The 23,175-nt window shown below is 39.3% G+C and overlaps 1 protein-coding gene across 1 annotated transcript in view; it reads left to right on the top strand.

Moving 5' to 3' along the window:
* Grin3a (glutamate ionotropic receptor NMDA type subunit 3A) overlaps positions 1-22,561 on the top strand; it is a 179,727-nt gene extending 157,166 nt beyond the window's left edge. The window contains exons 7-9 of the mRNA XM_071600459.1: positions 10,808-10,972; positions 12,319-12,395; positions 22,222-22,561. Of these exons, the coding sequence (XP_071456560.1) occupies positions 10,808-10,972; positions 12,319-12,395; positions 22,222-22,561 (582 nt within the window). The remainder of the gene's footprint in view (positions 1-10,807; positions 10,973-12,318; positions 12,396-22,221) is intronic.
* Positions 22,562-23,175: the final 614 nt, after the last annotated feature.

Here is a 23,175-nt window from a genome sequence, read left to right as displayed (position 1 = left end):
TTTGTATACTCTGGATATTAGGGCTCTATCTGAAGTATGAGGAGTAAAGATTTGTTCCCAGGATGTAGGCTCCCTATTTACTTCTCATATTGTTTCTTTTGCTGAGAAAAAACTTTTTAGTTTGAGTAAGTCCCATTTGTTGATTCTAGTTATTAACTCTTGTACTATGGGTGACCTATTGAGGAATTTGGAGCCCAACCCCACAGTATGTAGATCGTAGCCAACTTTTTCTTCTATCAGACGCCATGTCTCTGATTTGATATCAAGCTCCTTGATCCATTTTGAGTTAACTTTTGTGCATGGCGAGAGAAAGGGATTCAGTTTCATTTTGTTGCATATGGATTTCCAGTTTTCCCAGCACCATTTGTTGAAGATGCTATCCTTCCTCCATTGCATGCTTTTAGCCCCTTTATCAAATATAAGATAGTTGTAGTTTTGTGGATTGGTTTCTGTGTCCTCTATTCTGTACCATTGGTCCACCCACCTGTTTTGGTACCAGTACCATGCTGTTTTTGTTACTATTGCTCTGTAGTATAGTTTGAAGTCTGGTATCGCTATACCGCCTGATTCACACTTCCTGCTTAGAGTTGTTTTTGCTATTCTGGGTCTTTTATTTTTCCATATGAATTTCATGATTGCTTTCTCTATTTCTACAAGAAATGCCATTGGGATTTTAATTGGCATTGCATTAAACCTATAGAGAACTTTTGGTAATATCGCCATTTTGATGATGTTGGTTCTGCCTATCCATGAACAGGGTATATTTTTCCATCTTCTAAGATCTTCTTCTATTTCTCTCTTTAGGGTTCTGTAGTTTTCATTGTATAAGTCTTTCACCTCTTTTGTTAGGTTGATTCCCAAGTTTTTTTTTTTTTTTTTTTGAGGATATTGTGAATGGAGTGGTTGTCCTCATTTCCATTTCAGAGGATTTGTCGCTGATATACAGGAATGCCTTTAATTTATGCGTGTTGATTTTATATCCGGCCACTTTGCTGGATTCATTTATTAGCTCTAATAGTTTCTTATACGATCATGTCATCTGAAAACAGTGATAATTTAAGTTCTTCTTTTCCTATTTTTATGCCTTTAATTTCTTTCGTCTGTCTAATTGCTCTGGCAGTGTTTCGAGAACTATGTTGAACAGAAGTGGTGAGAGAGGGCATCCCTGTCTTGTTCCAGATTTTAGAGGGAATGCCTTCAATTTTTCTCCATTCAGAATGATGCTAGCCTGAGGCTTAGCATAGATAGCTTTTAGAATATTGAGGTATGTTCCTGTTATCCCTAGTTTTTATAGAGTTTTGAACATGAAGGGATGCTGTACTTTGTCGAATGCTTTTTCTGCATCTATCGAGATGATCATATGGTTCTTATCTTTAAGTCTATTGATGTGGTGAATAACATTTATTGATTTCTGTATATTGAACCAGCCTTGCATCCCAGGGATGAATCCTACTTGATCATGGTGCACAATATGTTTTTGTATCTGATTTGCCAGAATTTTATTGAGGATTTTTGCATCTAGATTCATTAGAGATATTGGTCTGTAGTTTTCTTTCTTTGAAGTGTCTTTGTCTGGTTTAGGAATCAGGGTGATGTTGGCCTCGTAGAATGAATTTGGAAGTTCTCCCTCTTTTTCTATTTCCTGAAGTAGCTTGAAAAGTATTGGTATTAGTTCCTCTTTAAAGGTTTTGTAAAACTCTGCTGTATACCCATCCGGTCCTGGGCTTTTCTTAGTTGGTAGTCTTTTGATGGTTTCTTCTATTTCCTCAATTGATATTGGTCTGTTTAGGTTGTCTATATCCTCCTGACTCAATCTGGGCAGATCATATGACTTAAGAAATTTATCTATGCCTTCACTATCTTCTATTTTATTGGAGTATAAGGATTCAAAATAATTTCTGATTATCTTCTCTATTTCTGAAGTGTCTGTTGTGATATTGCCTTTTTCATCCCGTATGCTAGTAATTTGAGTTCTCTCTCTTCTTCTCTTCGTTAGCATGGCTAAGAGTCTGTCGATCTTCTTTATTTTTTCAAAGAACCAACTTTGTTTTGTCAAGTTTTTCAATTGTTTCTTTTGTTTCGATTTCATTAATTTCAGCTCTGATTTTAATTATTTCTTGCCTTCTACATCTTTTGCTGTTGTTTTGCTCTTCTTTTTCTAGGATTTTGAGATGAAGTGTGAGATCATTTATTTGTTGGGTTTTCCTTTTTTTGAGGAATGAACTCCAGGCAATGAATTTTCCTCTTAGAACTGCTTTCATTGTGTCCCATAGATTCCAATATGTTGTGTCTGTGTTTTCATTTATCTCTAAAAATTTTTTAATTTCCTCCTTGATGTCTTCTATAACCCATTGATCATTCAGTAACCTATTGTTCATTCTCCAAGTGATGAATGATTTTTCCTTCCTTCTTTTATCGTTGATTTCCAGTTTCATTCCATTATGATCAGATAAGATGCATGGTATTATCTCTACTCCTTTATATTGTCTAAGAGTTGCCCTGTGACATAATATATGATCTATTTTTGAGAAGGATCCATGTGCTGCTGAGAAAAAAAGTGTAACTGCTTGATGTTGGGTGGTATATTCTATATATGTCAATTAAGTCTAGGTTATTAATTGTATTATTGAGTTCTATAGTTTCTTTATTCAACTTTTGTTTGGAAGATCTGTCCAGTGGTGAGAGAGGTGTGTTGAAGTCTCCCATAATTATTGTATGGTGGTCTATTAGACTCTTGAACTTGAGAAGAGTTTGTTTGATGAACATAGCTGCACCATTGTTTGGGGCATATATATTTATGATTGTTATGTCTTGTTGGTGTATGGTTCCCTTGAACAGTATGTAGTGTCCCTCTTTATCCCTTTTGATTAACTTTGGCTTGAAATATATTTTATTTGATATGAGTATGGACACTCCTGCTTGTTTCCAATGTCCATATGAGTGATATGATTTTTCCCAACCTTTCACCTTCAGTCTATGTATGTCTTTTCCTATCAAATGTGTCTCCTGTAGGCAGCATATTGTTGGATCTTTTTTTTTTTTTTTTTGATCCATTCTACTAGCCTGTGTCTCTTAATTGGTGAGTTTAAGCCATTAACATTTAGGGTTATTATTGAGATATGGATTGTTCTTCCAGCCATATTTGTTTATTTATGTTACTTAACATGGTTTGTTTTTCCTCTTTGATTATTTTTCCCCTTTACTGTACTACCTCCCACTGTTGGTTTTCATTGTTATTTTCCATTTCCTCTTCCTGTAATGTTTTGCCGAGGATGTTTTGAAGAGATGGTTTTCTAGCTGCAAATTCTTTTACCTTTTGTTTACCGTGGAAGCTTTTAGTTTCATCTTCCATCCTGAAGCTTAATTTCACTGGATACACAATTCTTGGTTGGAACCCATTTTCTTTCAGCGTTTGAAATATGTTGTTCCAGGATCTTCTAGCTTTCAGAGTCTGTGTTGAAAGATCAGCTGTTATCCTGATTGGTTTACCCCTAAATGTAATCTGCTTCCTTTCTCTTGAAGCTTTTAAAATTCTCTCCTTATTCTGTATGTTGGGCATCTTCATTATAATGTGTCTAGGTGTGGATCTCTTATGATTTTGCACATTCGGCATCCTGTAGGCTTCTAGGATTTGGGATTCTGTCTCATTCTTCAATTCTGGGAAGTTTTCTCATATTATTTCGTTGAACAGATTGCTCATTCCTTTGGTTTGGACCTCTATACCTTCCTGTATCCTAGTGACTCTTAAGTTTGGTCTCTTTATGTTATCCCAAATTTCTTGGATGTTCTGCTCATGGTTTCTTAACAGTCTCGCTGAGCTGTCTATGTTCTTTTCAAGTTGAAATTCTTTGTCTTCATTGTCTGATGTTCTATCTTCTAAGTGTTCTACTCTGCTGGTAGTATTCTCATTTGAGTTTTTAAGTTGGTTTATTGCTTCCTGCATTTCTAGGATTTCTGTTTGTTTGTTTTTTATAACCTCTATCTCCCTATATAGTTGATCTTTTGATTCTTGGATTTGTTTATGTAATTCATTGTCAAAGTGATCTTTCATTGTCTGATTTTGCTGTCTAATGTCTTCCTTAAGACTCCAGATCATCTGAAGCATGTAAATCCTGAATTCTTTATCTGACATTCCATCTGCTGCAGCTATTACCTCTTCTAAAGTTGAGTTGACCTGCATTGCTTGTGGTCCTTTCTTTCCTTGTCTTTTCATACTGCTCGTGTTTCTTTCTGCTTGGTGAAACTGTTGTGTTATTGAATTTTCCCCCTACATATTTATATTGCTCTTGTATAGTTGCAAAGTCTCCCTTGCAGGGGTGGGCGGCGGCTGTGCTTCTCCTCCAATTGGGGCGATGTGTCTACCATGCCGGCAGGCCGCTGGGCCTGCTCCGCCAGTCGGTCACAGGTCTGCCCACCTTGCAGGCGCGGGCGGCGGCTCTGCTCCGCCCCTCCTCCAATTGGGGCGATGTGTCTACCTCGCTGGCGGGCCGCTGGGTGCCTTCATTTTCTTTACCTCTCAATAAAGTTGTTATTCCTCCTTTACCCCCAGCCCTCTTATTAAAGAAAAAAAAAATTTTTCAATATCAGGCTTTGGATTTACAAACTCAGAGAGGAGATAATCCCTCCAAAGTTTAATACACTTAGATGCTAAAAATAAAAATGACTTCCCCAGGCTCTTGTAGTCATCAGACCCTGGGGAAAAGTGTGAATTGAAAATCTTGAGAGTAATTGCAACTGAGTTCCTTTCCAGATATGTATTTCATTCAACAAGCATTTATTGAGCACCTGCTTCTGGAGACACACAAAAAGGCTCAGCCCCACACAGTCGAAGAAATCCTCCTCAAATAGGCTCCACCCATTCCTCTCAGTAAGTTCCATGAGAAATAGAGGTTGCCTCAAAAGAGGTTGGAGTCACACCTAATTCTTCTAATAGTCTATCAGCTCAGATTTTTTTGTTTTAAGCAACAGATTAATTTAAGAAAACTATCAAAAGAATAATGGGGAAGCTCAATTCTTTGAAGGAAGAAAGCAAGCAACAGATGAGGCTTCAGGAACCACAGGACTCCTGGGTCATTAGGCAGCAACCAGAGGACTATGTCTTGGGAGCACTAACTTTGGCAGTCACTCAGCTCCAACCACCTAGATTCCAAATGTCTCTGCCTACTTGGGTCACATGGTTGGCCCAGGACCAGGGACTGTAAGAACAATGAGTATATGATTGATAGGTAAACACACCAAAACCACATCAGGTAAGAGGAGAGCACTTTCCCAGGGAAAGGATCTTAAAAATCAATGGGCTAGGACTGTGGCTCAGTGGTAGAGCTTAGCATGGGCGGGACCCAGGTTCGATTCTCAGCACCACATAAAGAAAAATAATAATAAAGGCATTGTGTTGTGTCCATCTACAAGATATTAAAAAAAAAAGATTCGTTCTCCTCTCTCTCTCTCTCTCTCTCTCTCTCTCTCTCTCTCTCTCTCTCCACAAAACAGCTGAAATTATTGCGTCCAGTACCCAGTGTTTGTCTGTATTTTAAAACATAGTTTTCCTCCCAGTTCCCACATTAGCTCCTTGGATTGATGAATTCCAGCTTCCAGCATAATCAGGTCAAGGAGGCAAGTTTTTCCAGCTCTTTGGGCTTTAGTTTTCTCACCTATCAGTTGGAAATCTCTACCTCTCATTTTCTTCCTCACAAGACTATTCTATGAACTCCTGAGGTTTATGAAAGTGTTTGAAGAAAATATACAAATTTATGTTACACAAATAAGATTCTTTTAGATGTTCTCATTCATTTAAGAAATATTTATTGAACACCTGGTGTGTGCTAGACGCTGTTCTAGATAATCAGGTTATGTACTGAGCAAAACAGACAAAATCCCTGCCTTCCTGAAGCTTATGTTCTACTTGAGAAGGGAAATATGAATAAATAAATATATGTCAAGAGGAAAATAAGTCAGATTTAGGAGGACAGATTGTCTGAGAGAGGAGGGAGAAGAGCCACTGTAGTTAGGGTGGACTTCACCAATAGGTGAATTTGAGCAGAGACTTGATGAAAAGTCGGCAAGAAGCAATATTGACTCCTGGCAGAAGAATTTACAGGCGGAAAACAGAAAATAAAAATCCCTCGAGCAACTATTTGCTGAATGGATTTAAGGAACACTGAGGCACCCCACAGGCTGAGCAGAGTAACAAATGAGAAAGAAGAATGTGCAATTAGGAAGTGTGAGACAAGATCACATAAGGCTTGAGGCCCATTATAAAACTCTATAATTTACTCTGCATGAGATGGAAGACCTGGGTGTTGAACACAGGAGGGACATGATGTTTTGAGAGGGTCATTCTAGCTGCCATGTAAAAGACAAGCTGAAGGGGTCAGGGAAAATAATTGCAAAGCTATTTCAATAATTTAAGTAAGATGTGATGGTAATTTGAACCAGGGTGTATGGTCCAAGTGGTGGGAGGTCATCAGATTCTGGATCTACTCTGAACATCAGGTCCACCATAAATTTAGAGGCATATGAGATACAGAATGCAAAAGAAAGAGAGGAGTCAAAGATGACTCTATAGCTTTTGTCCTAAGCAATTGTAAGGATGGAGTTTTACTGAAATGAGAAGGACAATGTAAGAAGCAGCTTTCAAGGAGAAAATTAGGAGTTCATTTTTGATGTTTTAAGTTTCAGATATCCATTAGATAATCAAGTAAAGAAGTTGAATAGGGAGTTGAGGAATAAAAGTCCCAAATTCTTAGGAATCATTATGTATAGGTGGTATTTAAAGCCATACTGTTGATGAGAAAGTGAGAGCAAAGGATTGAAGGCATGTCAGAAAGATGAGGAGGAACAGTGCAAGAGATTGAGATGGGACAAAGAGATAGGGGTATTCCAAAAACAAATTGAAGAAAAGATATCAAAGAGGAAGGAGCAATCAACAATGCCCAAGCTGCGGATACATGAATTAGGTGAAAATTGATCACTGGATTTGATAATGTGGAGGTAATTGATGACTGATAGGATTCGCTTGACAGGTAATTAGGGCAGGGGACAACAAAAGCCTGAGTTAAGTGGGTCCAGGAGACAATGAGAGGAGAATCAAAACCAATAAATATAGAAACTGTAGAGAACCAGAGAAATTGAACGGTTGATATATATTAGGAGATGTGAATTGGAAGCAGAGAAGATTAGTTGCATAGGATTTGATCAGTAACATCTCAGGCAAATGATGAGTGAAATACTTTAATTGCATTTCTTGCTGGAGGCTTGAAAACTTGTCACTTATCCAGCCAGCTGTCAGATGTTTCAAGTGCCCACATCTGAGCAAGATGCAAAACAGGGTTTGGGCAGCAGCAAAATTGCTGCTTCTTCCCCCGACCAATGATGTCCCCTACATTTTACTGGAAGCATTGATGATCTGGGCAAAAAGCACACTTTTAATAGCAAAGGCATCTCCCTCTTTATCTGAATCTAGTCGGCTCCTAGAACTGTGTTCACTGGTGAATTTCCAGATGGAAAAAATTATAAAAAATGATTCTCACCATATCCAAGAATCCCAACCAGTTTCCCGAAGTATCACTAAAATACTCTTAGACACCTATCATTGTCAAATACCTGATGCACAGTACATAGATTGTTTTATATGACAATCCACCAAGAATTTCTGCATAATGTAGAGTATTTACAATGCCAATTCTTTAATGCTTATTTAGTGGATATCCCTGGGTGCAATATGCAAAGTATGATATCAGATACAAACTATGCTTTCCCTCCACAGTGCAATGAATGTTTACTAATATAAATTAACAAAAAATAGAATGTCAAACATAATATATATGTTGATATATGTTGGGAGATGTGGATTGGAGGTAGAGAAGATTAGTTGCATAGGATTTGATCAGTAACATCTCAGGCAAATGATGAGTGAAATACTTTATATTATAAATAAAATAAAATTTTGAAAAATAAGCAATGCAGTTTCTTGAATGGTTACTTACTGATGAAAGACTTGCCTAAGAGGGGGTAGGACTAAGTGAAGAACTAAGTGAAGCCATTAACTATATAAGATTTGCCCATGGCTAAACCCTGGGACAATCTTCTCTTGAAGCTGGAGGCTCTGGAAGAGGGTGGCTGTAAGCCATCAAACGAAACTGCAGATGAAGCAATGGGATTAAAAGGGAGTAAAAAAAAAAAAACTCAAAAGTTAAGTTTGCTTGCATTCTTTTAGCTTTCATTTACATAGCTTTCAGCAACATGAGAACAGGCTCATGATTGCATTTTTAAATATACTTCTGCTCATGTCACTTGAAACTGCAATGATCTTTTTGTCTGCATCAGCTAAATTTATTTTAAATATTTGACAATGAATATTCATTGCTCCTCTTTTTTTTCCCCCTATCCAAGGATGAGTGTCAAGAGTTGAGCAAGCTCCACCTTATTAGAAAAAAAGGTTTTCACTTGATAACGTGGGGTGGATGTGAATATCCAATGCATAGCACATTTAAAGACCTGTGATCCTAGGGGAAGAAAGGCCAAATTACAACCACAGCTGCACATCAACTGCAGCTGTACATCTTATCACTCAGACTCAGACACAACTTAAACATTTTGGTTGGTGCTTACAGGCAGATTATAATGGATTTTCAATTTAGATGCTGAGTTTTTTAATAAAATTCTTTTGCAAGTTGTTACAGTGAGTAGACAGTGAAAATTCAGAGAGTAAAGGATACCTATAAGTGGCATTTGCTCAAGAGATAATGCTGGCTTAGGCATAACACTGCCCGGATTCACTACCTGGTCTGACTCCCCCACATATTTGCTTGTATGATCTTGGACAGTGTAATTAATTTCCATGATCCTCCATTTGCTCAAATGTGAAATGGAGGTAATACTACTTAACTTATGGGGTTATTATAAGATCATAATGTGCATATGTGGCTTCTGACACACATATTAAATGCCTAATAAAAACACAACTACTTTTATAATCTGTTAGTATGAGGGTATAAACATCAGAAGTTTAAAGAAAGAAATATGCAATATAAATTGAATATAGCCTACTTATTACTGAGGTCACCAGAGGAAAATGAGACTAATTACTGTTATGCACAGGAAAACAGAGAGAGAACCCTGTGTTCAAAGGCAAGATGTCTTGTTATAAGCTGCATTCATTTCTCTTCCTTATCTTGACAATGTCTTAGCTTCCTAAGGAAGCAGTGCTCATCTGTCGATTCAGAGTTTTACTGAATGTCTGATGATGTTAGTGTTAAAGTCCAAAATGAATTTCCCCAGTTTTTTCTTTATCCATAGCAATAACTCCTCATTGGATATTTCTAATAGCCAATCCTGTTCACCTTACAATAGACATAGGGCAAGGTCTACTTTCAACACATTTGTATGTACTTTCTAGAGGTTAATTTTATGAAATTTGTCACTTCTTGTACAGAGATTTCCCAGGGAAAAGGCCCAGTACCTATGTAGTCCTGAGGGCCCAGTGTACCTCCTCACCAAACCCTTTCCTAGACCAGCAGGGTCTAGGCATCTGCCTTTATTCTGAAGTCCTCTGCCTCATTTTCCTGCCTATGTCTCAGTCTCCTAGAGCTCTGAGCCCCTGAGTAGCTCTTTTCTTTCCTTCTTTGGGGATTCTAATGCTGATCTTTGATCTACAGTCTTTGCCCAAAGTCCTATCATGGAGGAAAAGAGAATCAATGAACTAGGCTCCAAATCCCAGTCTTGATCCCAAGATAGACTTCCCAGTGCACCTAGTGCCTGAACCATGCCTGGCTGACTTTTTCTCCAGGACTGGGTGGGGAGAGTCAGAGAGAATGAAATATAGGAAATCCTTTAAAGAGAATAGGAGGATCACTCACATCAGACAGATGAGGAAGTCAAGAGTGTGGCTCTCCTGGAGATAGACTGCATGTCTTGACCCAGCACTAACTTTCTAGCTATGTGACCTTGGACAAGTTACTGAACTTCTCTGTTGCTGTTTCTTCACCTATAAAATAGGGATATAAACAGTACCTTCCTCACAGGTTGTTATGAAGATTAGGCAAGTTGCTACATTGATAAAGTACTCAGAACTGTGTCTTATGCATAGTAAGTGCTAAATAATTATCAGTGGTAATGATGACAAATAACGCCCATATTCCTTAGCATGGCATCCAAGGACTTGCATAGTATGTTTCCTTAACTATAAAATGGGTATTATAATACCTATCTAAATGCAAAATACTTGGCAAAAAGTTTGCAACCAATAAATATTAAGTTCCTTCTCTTTCTCCTCCTCAGCTACCTCATTTCATGGGCTGGTTCAACTTACTACACTTCTTTGGTTTGTTTCCTTATCTGTAAAATGAAGGCATTGAACTAGATGATTTCCATTTTCCCTGTCAGATATAAATTCCACAACTACTAAAGGCATCTCTTTTCTCCTTAACTCTATTTATTCTCTGTCCCTGAGAGAGTCTCTTTCCTTCACAGCTATTCAGCATTTGAACATATTAAATTGTTTGAGCTCCAGTCTCTACTTTCTCCATCTCTAAGGGGCGTGGGGTGTTGTTAACACCCAGGGCCTTGGCACAACACCAGGTGTTATTCATACAATGAGATTAATATGAGAGTAGTACCCCAGGGCTTGTGCTCTGCTCCCACCCTCAGTCCAGTACTGGCTGACGTTCACTAAACACACAGAGGAATAGTCTCCAGCTTTCTTTGGGTCCAGAAAAGCAGGAAGCTGAGTCTAGAAAAGAAAAAAAAAATGAATTGGCATTGGGTCACATGGAGCATCACATTCACGGCCTTTCCTGTTTTGTCACAGACTTTGCAAATGGGCATCAAACATTTCTCTGGACTCTTCGTGCTGCTGTGCATTGGATTTGGTCTGTCCATCTTGACAACCATTGGAGAGCACATAGTGTACAGGCTGCTGTTACCACGAATCAAAAACAAATCCAAACTGCAATATTGGCTGCACACCAGTCAGGTGAGTGCTATAGGTCTCTCGCTTCAATGATCCCATACTCAGTGATGGGAGGATCTAGAGCCCTATGTCAGACTGACAAATGGCAAACCCCCAAAAGAACAAAGAGTAGTGTAGGCACTCAATTAGAAGATGGATTTTCTTCTATCCCATTGACTTGCCTTCCCCCTAAATTAAGCAATCCCAGTGTCCATTCCTTTCCTGTAACTCTCCACTGCTGCTCATAATAGAATAAACAGAACTATTTTTAATGAGGTTCCACTTAATGGTGACCATGTTAAGAGATGGTGTGAAAAATGTATTACCTACAGATTCTTTTCTTGCCAAAATTGAACCCTATTAAATGAATTCAAGATCCCTATTTCCCTTTGAGTGACTCTATTTGCCCCGTTCTCTGTTTTTTATTCTGGTCCAGAGGTTTGAGGGTCCTCTTAGCTTGCTGGTGCTCAGGCCAAGGTTAATAGTGCCACAGTTCTTGCATGCAACCCAGATACCATCACATGGATGTACAGGGAGGACAGAAACTATTGGTAGACCAACCATTCTGAAAACCCCTTATGTATCCCTCCCATACTTACCTGCAGGATATTGGCATGGAAAACCAAAATGTGGTCAGAGGCTCTTATAATGGAGAGGCTCTCACAAATAGAGTGTTTTCACCCACCAAGGTGAGGAGGGTGGGTGGTCCTGGTTTCCCCAGTTGCGGGATCCCTCTACCTGGACACCCTGGGTCACTTCTCACCAGTGAGTCTGTGTATTTTGCCTCTCTTGCCCCCATTTGTCTATTCTCTTGCTGACCTTCTGGCTCTCTTAATGCTGTACCTTTTCTTTTTCTATATAGAATACTATCATTGGTTTGGTTTCGGTCGAATCCTATTCTTCCTGCTTCTTTCCCAGGAGAACTTGATCTCCTAGGAGAGTTCCACAAAGTGATCTCCATTGTATGCTAATATGTTAATATAATTAGTTTAACTCTCAGGATTTATGTTTCTCTTGCCAAAATGTAGGAACAAGGTTTTGGTCATTTTAGCAAATGTACAAGGCCTTACTTCACGTGGGCTATGTTCACACTTCTTTATATCACAACTTTTTTCCAATCCAAAACATTTCCAAACTTCCTAATAGATCTTTTTTTCCCCCTCCAAGTAGAATAATAACATGTAACTAGAATTCTTATTATCCTGAGGTTTGAGGCTGAATGTTGATATACTTTCAGGCATCCTTGAAATTTGGTTAAAGAGGCCAAGTTTTGTAGAGACTAGATACTCCATTAAATCCCAAGTGGTACTTTGTCTCCTGACCCATGTGTTTCTAATGATCTCTACCTCTGAATCTGTTCTTTCCACCAGAGATTTCATAGAGCATTAAACACATCATTTGTAGAAGAAAAGCAACAGCGTTTCAAGACCAAACGTGTGGAAAAGAGGTAAGAGGAGGCCAATGCCAGCTGTCTTTGTACTTGCTAAAATAAGTTTAGAGACATAACTGAGAACCCATGCCCAAAAGGGAAGTTATGACTAAATAATTCTTCAGATCAAATCAGGACAATTTGTTGATAAACAAAATCAATATAAGTACATATAGTTTTAGATAAAGTAACACACACACACACACACACACACACACACACACACATGCAGAATAGGCACAATACTGTCATGGTTGAAAGTGCAGGTGTGGACACTGGAGTCAAGTGTCTGGATCCATCCTGTCTCTACCACTTACAATATGTGTGGCCTTGGACAAGTTCTTGAACCTCCCTGTGCTTCAGGTTCATCTGTGAAACTGAGAAAAGCAATATTTGTTTCCTAGAGTTGCTGTAAAGATTAAAGAGATAATATTTGCCAAACCTTGAAATCAAAACAAATGCCTAATAAATATTAACTATTATTATGCACAGATTACAGTTGAAACTGAATTCATGAGTGCTATAGGCAGTTAATTTCATGTGCTATTGTCTTTTGGGCATGTTTCTACTTCCAACCTCTTTCCAGCACTCCTAGGAATGTTTGAAATACACAACAGACATGTCCTTCCTAATCTATTTCGTTAGATTTCACTCTTAGAACTCCCTAGAAAACAGCACTTAATTGGCAGGAAGTAGCAAACATTAAATGCATCAATGACATTTGAAAATTCAAACTCCACATCCTCACCATGGCCACCTGTGCATGACTGTCACCTCATTCATGGTGACTGAAGATTTCAGAAGCATTTCTGGTGGCCTCTTTGCCTATGCCCTGCTGGTTTTTCCGTGTGCCCAGAGGCCTCAGATGGGGGCATCTGCTCTGAGCAACTCTGCAATCCATGGTGTATCTCAGCTTCAAAGTGTAGTTTTCTGGGTAGGTTTGAAATCTGATTTTCATACCGCTCACTTATACAGAAGAAAAAGGGGTGGACAGCATGGTTCTTTGTCATGGCTGTATCTCCTATGGGGCTGTTGCAGTCCCTTCATTCCAGGGCACATCTAGCTAGTCAGAATCATTTCCATTGTCTCCTGGAGCCTCTCTTTCCAGTCAGAGAGCACTCTCTGCTCCCTCTCAAGTCTGTGGCATTCCTCTATCACAGTGAAAGTCTTTTAGTGACAAGCTGTAGCCTAATCAGGTCACAGCTGTTCCATGTCATGTTACATAGATTTTTCTATAATTATTTTTAACATAAAATTTTAATGAGAGGAACACAAGAAGACGCAGCAGCAGCAAAGATGCAGTCTTACAATGACAAAACATTTGTTTTCCAGCAATAAACAGGAAGCCCAGTGATCTCGTCTCCGACTGTGATGCCATTCTTATTCACATCTATCTCACCTCAATTGGGAGCCAAGTGTGTCTGCTCACTCAACTTACCCAATTTTTTGGCAGATTTCCTTTCTGAATCTCTTACTTTGAGGCAAAGCTAAGACAGAATAAGTCCTCATGGCTGTGACCTGAGTAAACAACAGTTTGTCACTAACAGACTTGTACTGTGATACAGGAATGTCACAGACTGAAAGTGGTCAGGAAGCACTCTCTGACTGGAAAGAGAGGCTGTAAGGGAAAGTGGAAACCTTCCTGATTAGTTAGATGTGACCTGGAGGGAAGGGACTGCAGCAGCCCCATAGGAGATGAAGCTATGAAAAACAACCATGCTGTCCACCCCTTTGTTTTCTATTATGAATGAGAGGTGGTCTTGGGCCCACATTTCCTTTGCCCACGAATTATGAATTATTAACATGATCTTGAGGAAAGTCTTGCAAAAATTTTGAGCCCTAGTATGGAGGCAGATGTTGTTCCTTTTTAATTTAATGCAGAGAAACAAATGGATATTGCAAGAGATTATATATACATAGTCAACATGTGAAAAATTAAGGGGACCCTAAGGCCAGAAGAAAAATTGTTATTTGTCTTCTCTCTGATTCTAATCTAAAGTTAGGGGAGCTCTAAGTGGGTTCATTATAGACGTTTTACCCAGTCTAGGACATAGGAAAACTGAGGTCTGGTACATTCTGCTCATTAATATGAAACAAGAACTGTGACCACCCACAGAACAGGCCCAGCAGCCTGCTGAGGGGCAGAGCTGCCCCCTACCCACCCCCGCGCCTGCAAGGTAGGCGGACCTGCGACCACCAACAGAACAGGCCAGACCTGCAACCGACAGACAGAACAGGCCCAGCGGCCTGCAGAAGGGTAGAGCCACCCCCCCCCCGCGCCTACAAGGTAGGCAGACCTGCGACCCACCGGCAGAACAGGCCCAGCGGCCTGCAGAGGGGCAGTGCCGCTGCCCGCGACTGCAAAGTAGGCAGAACTGTGACCACTGACAGAACAAGCCTAGCGGCCCACAGAGGGGCAGAGCCGCCACCCGCGCCTGCAAGGTAGGCGGACCTGCTACCAACCTGCAGAACAGACCCAGCGGCCTGCCGGCGTGGTAGGCACATTGCCCCAATTGGAAGAGGGGTAGAGCCGCCGCCCGCGCCTGCGAGGGAGACTTTGCAACTATACAAGAGCAATATAAATATATAGGGGGGAAAATTCAAAAGCACAACAGTTTCACCAAGCAGAAAGAAACACGAACAGTATGAAGAGACAAGGAAAGAAAGGACCACAAGCAATGAAGGTCAACTCAACGTTAGAAGAGGTAATATCTGCAGCAGTTGGAATGTCAGATAAAGAATTCAGGATATACATGCTCCAGATGATCTGGAGTCTCAAGGAAGACATCAGACAGCAAAATCAGACAATGAAAGATCACTTCAACAATGAATTACATAAACAAATCCAAGAAGCAAAAGATCAACTACACAGGGAGATAGAGGTTATAAAAAACAAACAGAAATCCTAGAAATGCAGGAAGCAATAAACCAACTTAAAAACTCAAATGAGAATACTACCAGCAGAGTAGAACACTTAGAAGATAGAACATCAGACAATGAAGACAAAGTATTTCAACTTGAAAAGAACATAGACAGCTCAGCAAGATTGTTAAGAAACCATGAGCAGAACATCCAAGAAATATAGGATAACATCAAGAGACCAAATTTAAGAGTCATTGGGATACAGGAAGGGATAGAGTTTCAAACCAAAGGAATGAGCAATCTATTCAATGAAATAATACGAGAAAACTTCCCAGACTTGAAGAATGAGACAGAATCCCAAATCCTAGAAGCCTACAGGATGCCGAATGTGCAAAATCATAAGAGATCCACACCTAGACACATTATAATGAAGATGCCCAACATACAGAATAAGGAGAGAATTTTAAAAGCTACAAGAGAAAGGAAGCAGATTACATTTAGGGGTAAGCCAATCAGGATAACAGCTGATCTTTCAACACAGACTCTGAAAGCTAGAAGATCCTGGAATAACATATTTCAAACACTGAAAGAAAATGGGTTCCAACCAAGAATTGTGTATCCAGTGAAATTAAGCTTCAGGATGGAAGATGAAATTAAAACCTTCCATGATAAACAAAAGTTAAAAGAATTTGCAGCTAGAAAACCATCTCTTCAAAACATCCTCGGCAAAACATTACAGGAAGAGGAAATGGAAAATAACAATGAAAACCAACAGTGGGAGGTAGGACAGTAAAGGGGGGAAAAATAATCAAAGAGGAAAACAAACCATGTTTAGTAACATGAATAAACAAATATGGCTGGAAGAACAACCCATATCTCAATAATAACCCTAAATGTTAATGGCTTAAACTCACCAATTAAGAGACACAGGCTAGTAGAATGGATCACAAAACAAGACCCAACAATATGCTGCCTACAGGAGATGCATTTGATAGGAAAAGACATACATAGGCTGAAGGTGAAAGGTTGGGAAAAATCATATCACTCATATGGACTTCGGAAACAAGCAGGAGTGTCCATACTCATATCAAATAAAATATATTTCAAGCCAAAGTTAATCAAAAGGGATAAAGAGGGACACTACATACTGCTCAAGGGAACCATACACCAACAAGACATAACAATCATAAATATATATGCCCCAAACAATGGTGCAGCTATGTTCATCAAACAAACTCTTCTCAAGTTCAAGAGTCTAATAGACCACCATACAATAATCATGGGAGACTTCAACACACCTCTCTCACCACTGGACAGATCTTCCAAACAAAAGTTGAATAAGGAAACTATAGAACTCAATAACACAATTAATAACCTAGACTTAATTGACATATATAGAATATACTACCCAACATCAAGCAGTTACACTTTTTTCTCAGCAGCACATGGATTCTTCTCAAAAATAGATCATATATTATGTCACAGGGCAACTCTTAGACAATATAAAGGAGTAGAGATAATACCATGCATCTTATCTGATCATAATGGAATGAAACTGAAAATCAATGATAAAAGAAGGAAGGAAAAATCATGCATCACTTGGAGAATGAACAATAGGTTACTGAATGATCAATGAGTTATAGAAGACATCAAGGAGGAAATTAAAAAATTCTTAGAGATAAATGAAAACACAGACACAACATATCGGAATCTATGGGACACATTGAAAGCAGTTCTAAGAGGAAAGTTCATTGCCTGGAGTTCATTCCTTAAAAAAAGGAAAAACCAACAAATAAATGATCTCATACTTCATCTCAAAATCCTAGAAAAAGAAGAGCAAAACAACAGCAAAAGAAGTAGAAGGCAAGAAATAATTAAAATCAGAGCTGAAATTAATGAAATCGAGACAAAAGAAACAATTGAAAAAATTGACAAAACTAAAAGTTGGTTCTTTGAAAAAATAAATAAAATCGACAGACCCTTAGCCATGCTAACGAAGAGAAGAAGAGAGAGAACTCAAATTACTAGCATATGGGATGAAAAAGGCAATATCACAACAGACACTTCAGAAATAGAGAAGATAATTAGAAATTATTTTGAATCCTTATACTCCAATAAATTAGAAGATAGTGAAGGCATCGATAAATTTCTTAAGTCATATGATCTGCCCAGATTGAGTCAGGAGGATATAGACAGCCTAAACAGACCAATATCAATTGAGGAAATAGAAGAAACCATCAAAAGACTACCAACTAAGAAAAGCCCAGGACCGGATGGGTATACAGCAGAGTTTTACAAAACCTTTAAAGAGGAACTATTACCAATACTTTTCAAGCTACTTCAGGAAATAGAAAAAGAGGGAGAACTTCCAAATTCATTCTACGAGGCCAACATCACCCTGATACCTAAACCAGACAAAGACACTTCAAAGAAAGAAAACTACAGACCAATATCTCTAATGAACATAGATGCAAAAATCCTCAATAAAATTCTGGCGAATCGGATACAAAAACATATCAAAATATTGCGCACCATGATCAAGTAGGATTCATCCCTGGGATGCAAGGCTGGTTCAATATACAGAAATCAATAAATGTTATTCACCACATCAATAGACTTAAAGATAAGAACCATATGATCATCTCGATAGATGCGGAAAAAGCATTCGACAAAGTATAGCATCCCTTTATGTTCAAAACTCTAGAAAAACTAGGGATAACAGGAACATACCTTAATATTGTAAAAGCAATCTATGCTAAGCCTCAGGCTAGCATCATTCTGAATGGAGAAAAATTGAAGGCATTCCCTCTAAAATCTGGAACAAGACAGGGATGCCCTCTCTCACCACTTCTGTTCAACATAGTTCTCGAAACACTGGCCAGAGCAATTAGACAGACGAAAAAAATTAAAGGCATAAAAATAGGAAAAGAAGAACTTAAATTATCACTATTTGCAGATGACATGATTCTATACCTAGCAGACCCAAAAGGGTCTACAAAGAAACTATTAGAGCTAATAAATGAATTCAGCAAAGTGGCAGGATATAAAATCAACACGCATAAATCAAAGGCATTCCTGTATATCAGCGACAAATCCTCTGAAATGGAAATGAGGACAACCACTCCATTCACAATATCCTCAAAAAAAATAAAATACTTGGGAATCAACCTAACAAAAGAGGTGAAAGACTTATACAATGAAAACTACAGAACCCTAAAGAGAGAAATAGAAGAAGATCTTAGAAGATGGAAAAATATACCCTGTTCATGGATAGGCAGAACTAACATCATCAAAATGGCGATATTACCAAAAGTTCTCTATAGGTTTAATGCAATGCCAATTAAAATCCCAATGGCATTTCTTGTAGAAATAGAGAAAGCAATCATGAAATTCATATGGAAAAATAAAAGACCCAGAATAGCTAAAACAATGCTAAGCAGGAAGTGTGAATCAGGCGGTATAGCGATACCAGACTTCCAACTATACTACAGAGCAATAGTAACAAAAACAGCATGGTACTGGTACCAAAACAGGCGGGTGGACCAATGGTACAGAATAGAGGACACAGAAACCAATCCACAAAACTACAACTATCTTATATTTGATAAAGGGGCTAAAAGCATGCAATGGAGGAAGGATAGCATCTTCAACAAATGGTGCTGGGAAAACTGGAAATCCATATGCAACAAAATGAAACTGAATCCCTTTCTCTCGCCATGCACAAAAGTTAATTCAAAATGGATCAAGGAGCTTGATATCAAATCAGAGACACGGCATCTGATAGAAGAAAAAGTTGGCTACGATCTACATACTGTGGGGTCGGGCTCCAAATTCCTCAATAGGACACCCATAGCACAACAGTTAATAACTAGAATCAACAAATGGGACTTACTCAAACTAAAAAGTTTTTTCTCAGCAAAAGAAACAATAAGAGAGATAAATAGGGAGCCTACATCCTGGGAACAAATATTTACTCCTCACACTTCAGATAGAGCCCTAATATCTAGAGTATACAAAGAACTCAAAAAATTAGACAATAAGATAACAAATAACCCAATCAACAAATGGGCCAAGGACCTGAACAGACACTTCTCAGAGGAGGACATACAATCAATCAACAAGTACATGAAAAAATGCTCACCATCTCTAGCAGTCAGAGAAATGCAAATCAAAACCACCCTAAGATACCATCTCACTCCAGTAAGATTGGCAGCCATTAGGAAGTCAAACAACAACAAGTGCTGGCGAGGATGTGGGGAAAAGGGTACACTTGTACATTGCTGGTGGGACTGCAAATTGGTGCGGCCAATTTGGAAAGCAGTATGGAGATTTCTTGGAAAGCCGGGAATGGAACCACCATTTGACCCAGCTATTCCCCTTCTAGGTCTATTCCCTAAAGACCTAAAAAGAGCATGCTACAGGGACACTGCTACATCGATGTTCATAGCAGCACAATTCACAATAGCAAGACTGTGGAACCAACCTAGATGCCCTTCAATAGATGAATGGATAAAAAAAATGTGGCATTTATACACAATGGAGTATTACTCTGCATTAAAAAATGACAAAATCATAGAATTTGCAGGGAAATGGATGGCATTAGAGCAGATTATGCTAAGTGAAGCTAGCCAATCCCTAAAAAACAAATGCCAAATGTCTTCTTTGATATAAGGAGTGTAACTAAGAACAGAGTAGGGACGAAGAGCATGAGAACAAGATTAACATTAAACTGGGATGAGAGGTGGGAGGGAAAGGGAGAGAGAAGGGAAATTGCATGGAAATGGAAGGAGACCCTCAGGGTTATACAAAATTTCATACAAGAGGAAGTGAGGGGAAAGGGGAAAATAATACAAGGGGGAGAAATGAATGACAGTAGAGGGGGTAGAGAGAGAAAAGGGGAGGGGAGGGGAGGGGGGATAGTAGAGGATAGGAAAGGCAGCAGAATACAACAGACACTAGTATGGCAATATGTAAATCAATGGATGTGTAACTGATGTGATTCTGCAATTTGTATACAGAGTAAAAATGGGAGTTCATAACCCACTTGAATCAAAGTGTGAAATATGATATATCAAGAACTATGTAATGTTTTGAACAACCAACAATAAAAAATTAAAAAAATATATGAAACAAACTAAGAGAAACATTAAAGAACTAAAGGGTAGTTTGGTATGTCTGTGTGCTTTAATGGCTTGGGGAATGTAGCAGTTGGTTTTCACTGTGTGAGAAATTGTTCTAATACTTAATGTTTTCAACAACAGTGAGTTGTTTACTAATCTATGGATCAGCTGGGCAGTTTGCTGATCTGAGCCAGACTTGGCTAAATTGGACCAGGCTTCCTTATGTTTGCAGCCAGCTTGGGGAGGGGGAGAGTAAGTAAAAGCTGCCTGGCCTATGATTGGTCTCATTTGGTCTACTAGGGCAATGGAGGACTCTCTCCACATGGTCTGTCATCACCCAGCAGGCTAATGTGGACTTGTCACATTGTAGCAACAGGGGACTAGAAGAGAAATGCTTCTTGAAAGCTTAGGCTGGAACTTCCACCTTTTCTATTGGTCAAAACAAGTTATAAGGCCAGTCCTCATTCAAAGAGAAGGGAAGCATCCTGATAGGGATGTACAGCCAAATCCCATGACAGAGGAGCATGGCTGAAAGGAGGAATGAAGGACCAGACCACATTTCCAATCTACCTCAGGGCAAGCAAAAGAGAATCAGTCTATTAAGTCCTTGTGTTTTTGTTCTCAATCATGTAAATGCATCAAGACTTTATCACCCTTGCCCTTACTCCTCCTTCCCTTTCTCCCTGGCAGGTAAAAAGGAATAGTCAGTTTAGTAATGTGGTTGGGAGCAAAAATACAAGGATTTAATAGGGTGTTTCTACTGCATTTTGCCCAGACAGAAAAAGCAGTCATAAAGTCATAATCTTCCTCCTTGGTCTTCTCCTAGGATAGAAGTCAGCAGTTTTACTGCTTAGGGCTCTTAACTGTTCTTGTAGTGAGAAACTCTTCGCATTGCATACAACTACCAAAGTGCATTTCAGAAACAAGATCACCTCCCTCCTGTACCTAACTAGCAATAACTTTCTTACTGTCTATAGCCACTTCTCCACAATGATGATAGGAGACACAATGCAAGCCTGAAAGAGGAGCACAAACCTCAAATGCATTTCTACTTGACGTTCATTATCCCAGCAAGAACCTGAGTCTTTCTTGGGATTTTTTTTTTTTAAGCATCAGATCTGACCTGTCATTCTCAAACTACATAAAAACATCCCTGTAATAAAAAGCATTTTGCTGAAACCTATGGCTTATATACTTTTATTCTCCCCTTAATCAAGTAGTAAACATCAGCATGGCCCTGTTGAGATTGAGATAAGCCATATAATTATATCTATCAGCAGACTGATGCTTGCAGGCCAACATCTGAATAAAGAGATTTTCACTCTTACTAAATCATCATCTTTACAGTCATAGGCTATTCAAGGCAGAGTTGCTTACTGTGCTTCCCCTGCAGGAAGCACCTAAGGTTCTTTACAAAAGAATGTGCCACACCACATACCATCAAATGATACCCTATTCCATTTCTAAAGCACAAAAGACAAGATAAGGGGGCTGGGGATGTGGCTCAAGTGGTAACGCGCTTGCCTGGCATACACAGGGTGCTGGGTTCGATCCTCAGCACCACATAAAAAAAAATAAAGATGTTGTGTCCACCAAAAACTGAAAAATTAATATTAAAAAAAATTTTCTCTCTCTTTATCTCTTAAAAAAAAAAAAGATAAGACCTTGAACTTCAGTTGAAAGTTCATGGCTCCTATAGTCCCCCACAACCCACCTAGCAAGCAAGTTTGTCAATGGCTTTGTAACTTCATCTTGAAAGGCATACCCAGCTCTATGTTGTTCATGCAGGACATGGCCAGCAGGGGAAGAGCACTGGAAGGCTGCATAATGGAAGTTGAATTTGAACTGTCTTTGCTTCCTAGGTCCAACATAGGACCCCATCAACTCATGGTGTGGAATACTTCCAATCTGAGTCATGACAACCAACGAAAATACATCTTTAGTGATGAGGGAGGACAAAACCAGCTGGGTATTCGGACCCACCAAGACATCCCTCTCCCTCCAAGAAGAAGAGAGCTCCCTGCCTCACTGACCACCAATGGGAAAGCCGACAACCTCAACGTAGCTCGGAATTCAGTGATGCAGGAACTCTCAGAGCTGGAGAAGCAGATTCAGGTGATCCGCCAGGAGCTACAGTTGGCTGTGAGCAGAAAAACGGAGCTGGAAGAGTATCAAAGGACAAATCGGACTTGTGAGTCCTAGGCGATCAGGCTGCCCTCCTCCCCCAACTCCTGGCTTTCCTGAGCCCTTGAGATACTTTGTAATGCTCTTTTGTAAGGATTGACAAAGGTGAGGGAAACCAAGATCTAGGTCTTCTAGGGGTCAAGTCAGCTCTCCCCAGATTAACATGCGGCAGTGATTCTTTTTCCAAACTCACCCCCTAGGTCTCCAGGGTAAAAAGCTTTTTCCTAGCAGGAGTCCAAAGTTAGGAGTAACCTCTGTATAAGGGACCTGTGAACAATCAGACAACCCCTAGCTCCTGTTAACCTTTCACCAGGTGCCACAATAATATTCCCAGGTTTTAGCCCTTTCTCTGCACTATCAACCAGAGATAAAACTGTTACTCAAACCTGTGTCTTACTGGGTTGTTGTTTTAATCTTAACATAAAACAGAATTATCCAGGGCTATAATTTTTGGTACAACTCCCCAATCTAGATTTGTACCCACATTCTGAATGGGGAGCAGTGTAAGTGCTAGAATAACTTGAGGAAGAGGGCATACTTAAAAATAAAGCAAACTCAATATCATTGCAGGCAAGGATTGACTGGATCAGGCAAAGAGCCAAGTTCTTGAGAAGGTTCTGGATCTCTGACAC

The sequence above is a fragment of the Marmota flaviventris genome, chromosome 13, assembly GCF_047511675.1.
Source record: "Marmota flaviventris isolate mMarFla1 chromosome 13, mMarFla1.hap1, whole genome shotgun sequence".
NCBI classification, from domain to species: domain Eukaryota; kingdom Metazoa; phylum Chordata; class Mammalia; order Rodentia; family Sciuridae; genus Marmota; species Marmota flaviventris.
Note: the sequence above shows the minus strand (reverse complement) of the source record. Positions and strands in the feature narration are given on the sequence as shown.